The 2,246-nt window shown below is 45.7% G+C and overlaps 1 protein-coding gene across 1 annotated transcript in view; it reads right to left on the bottom strand.

Annotated features, from left to right (window-relative positions):
* The window catches only part of ACAP3 (ArfGAP with coiled-coil, ankyrin repeat and PH domains 3), a 105,724-nt gene extending 105,303 nt beyond the window's left edge, over nucleotides 1-421 (bottom strand). Inside the window, exons 1-2 of the mRNA XM_085298902.1 lie at nucleotides 398-421; nucleotides 218-240 (exon numbers count right to left, since the gene is read on the bottom strand). Of these exons, the coding sequence (XP_085155028.1) occupies nucleotides 218-240; nucleotides 398-421 (47 nt within the window). The remainder of the gene's footprint in view (nucleotides 1-217; nucleotides 241-397) is intronic.
* Nucleotides 422-2,246: the final 1,825 nt, after the last annotated feature.

Genomic DNA, 2,246 nt, shown 5'->3' with positions numbered 1-2,246 from the left:
GGCGGCGCGGCCGCTGCCGCGAGCGCCGTGCGGGGCCGACGGCAGCGCCCGGCGCTCCTGCGCTCGCGGGCTGCCTCCGGCCTGCGGCTGCTCGAGCAGTGCGGGAAACGCAGTGCCTTTCCCCTCTCCCCGCTCGTACCTTCTCCTCTCTCGTTTTGGGTGGGTAAGGAAGGATTTTCACAAAACACCAGTGGCATTGCTTGAAGCACGTGCTTACCTGGCTGTGACAGCCACTGCCGCCTAGTACAGCAACTCATGCTAATTGTGTGGTCGAGCGATTAGCTGGAGGAGTGAGGAACGCTCTGCAGACAGCATTGCCACCAGGTTGTGTGCACTGTAAAAATAAAATAAAACAACATAAAATGTGATGTACACGATGCATGGAGCTGTTCTATACCAGTAGCGTCAGCAGGATTGGCATCARCTCTGTTATCGCCTCATCTAGCTTTTAATTTTCTGCACACAGTGGGTTTGCTGCTGCCACAAGCCATGCAGCAAACCTGCACTAACTCCGCTGAAGCCAATGGAATCACCCAAGGTAYAAAGACAGCTGGGTCTATGGGAGCAGATCACATTTTTTGCAGGACATGGCAATGTAATTTGGCATGAATAAATGAGACTAAACTCATTGGGCTTAGTTTTGATCCTCCATCTATTAAACACCACAGACAGACGAACAGTATACATCTTTCACTGCAACTTTTGTATGAATTTAAGRTTGAGAGAAGGGCCTGAAGTGTAAATCACTGTATTTTAATAAAATATATCCCATGCAACATGGGCCTAAAAGAAAACCAACAGTCAAATGAGCACTAGGGCCAGAGGCATCTGAATCCGTAACAAAATGTCATGATGAGGCCTCACCGCAGCCATCAACTGAACCAGAAATAAGATGTTCACTGCCAGTTCCATACACAAACTGCAGCTAAGATTCACCACAACTCCAAGGTCTCACTTCTGCCTAGGACCTGCTTGATTTGTCAGCCACAGTCAGGAGTATCTTTCTATGAACAAAATTCTGATTTATTATTTAACGTAATTATCAAATGCTGCAGAGCTCTAAAGAAAACAGGAAAAGGAAATAGGCCTAGCTGATCACCTTGGTCCAGGAGAAMGGCATAGATGACCTCTTGTGGCCTCTGTTTTACGCAATTTTATGYGATTTTTTGATTTTGAAATCAATTCATTTTTTCTTTCCTTTTGTTCTTCTAATGTAGATGAAAGTGTGCGGCTGCTTTTGCCTCTGTGTACACACAAACTCAGAGATTAGAAACTGCTATCCTCTTTAAAGCTGACATTCATTAGTTTCATTATAATAGAGTCTGGATGCTATTGTGTGAATTGAATGCTGGTTGGATTTTTCCATTCAAAACAGATCTCAGGTTTGTTTGAGAAGACTGTGTATTTCTGTTACTTTCCCTGGTATATCAATGAATTGGGTGATGGTTTATATTGGTTTGGAGGTACCTGTTGTACAAATAGATTACAGTTCTGTATTTTAGAAACATGAATAAAGATCTAAGAATAAAAAATAGTCATGAATGACTGCAGTCATCTATAGTCTGTTATACTATCATCATTGTAGCTTATTTTTGTCACTGCTGCTATTATTAACCCTCAAAAAGTGGCAGCCTGGACGCATCTTTCCTTCAGTGGGCTGAAACAGATGAATGCAGGCTTGCCTGAAATGGCTATGCTGATTTTTGTGGGGATTTTGGGCAAGGGCTCTGACAGAGCCAGGATCAGTTTCATAGATTTTCTGCAGCCTTGCAACATCAGAGCTCTTGAGCCAGGGAYCCCAAACCCACAAGTAACCCTACTGCAGGAAAAGAGTATATCCAGGACTGCCCACCACATCCTGGGCCTGTAAACTTCTTGAAGCATAACTCCCCTTTCTCCCTCTTTTTTTTTTTTCTTTCCCCCTCTGAGAGTTAGACTCCCGCACTGGCACTCAGAGCCTTATTTTTTGAGATGCTTATTTGCTTTGTGGGGCAACTGAAGCCCCCACACTGTGCTAGGATTAGGCCTAAAATTAGACGAAAACAAGAGGCCCTTCCCAGAGCATTTCCAACGGCAAGTGATAAGGCAGGTAAAAGCCCTTACAAAACGAGAGCTTTCTGCAGTGCAGCTCCAAGCAGCAGCAGCTGAGCAGATAAAGCAGCAGGGTTCATGAGGAGGTGGGTTTACCCCCTACACTGTCAGGGCCGAGGCGACCGACTCGCTCCAGGCCGGCGCCCGGCGCCCCT

The sequence above is a fragment of the Rhea americana genome, unplaced genomic scaffold, assembly GCF_003343005.1.
Source record: "Rhea americana isolate MKP2758 unplaced genomic scaffold, rheAme1 scaffold_143, whole genome shotgun sequence".
NCBI lineage: Eukaryota > Metazoa > Chordata > Aves > Rheiformes > Rheidae > Rhea > Rhea americana.
The sequence above is the reverse complement of the archived record's forward strand: the minus strand, read 5'-3'. Positions and strand labels throughout refer to the sequence as shown.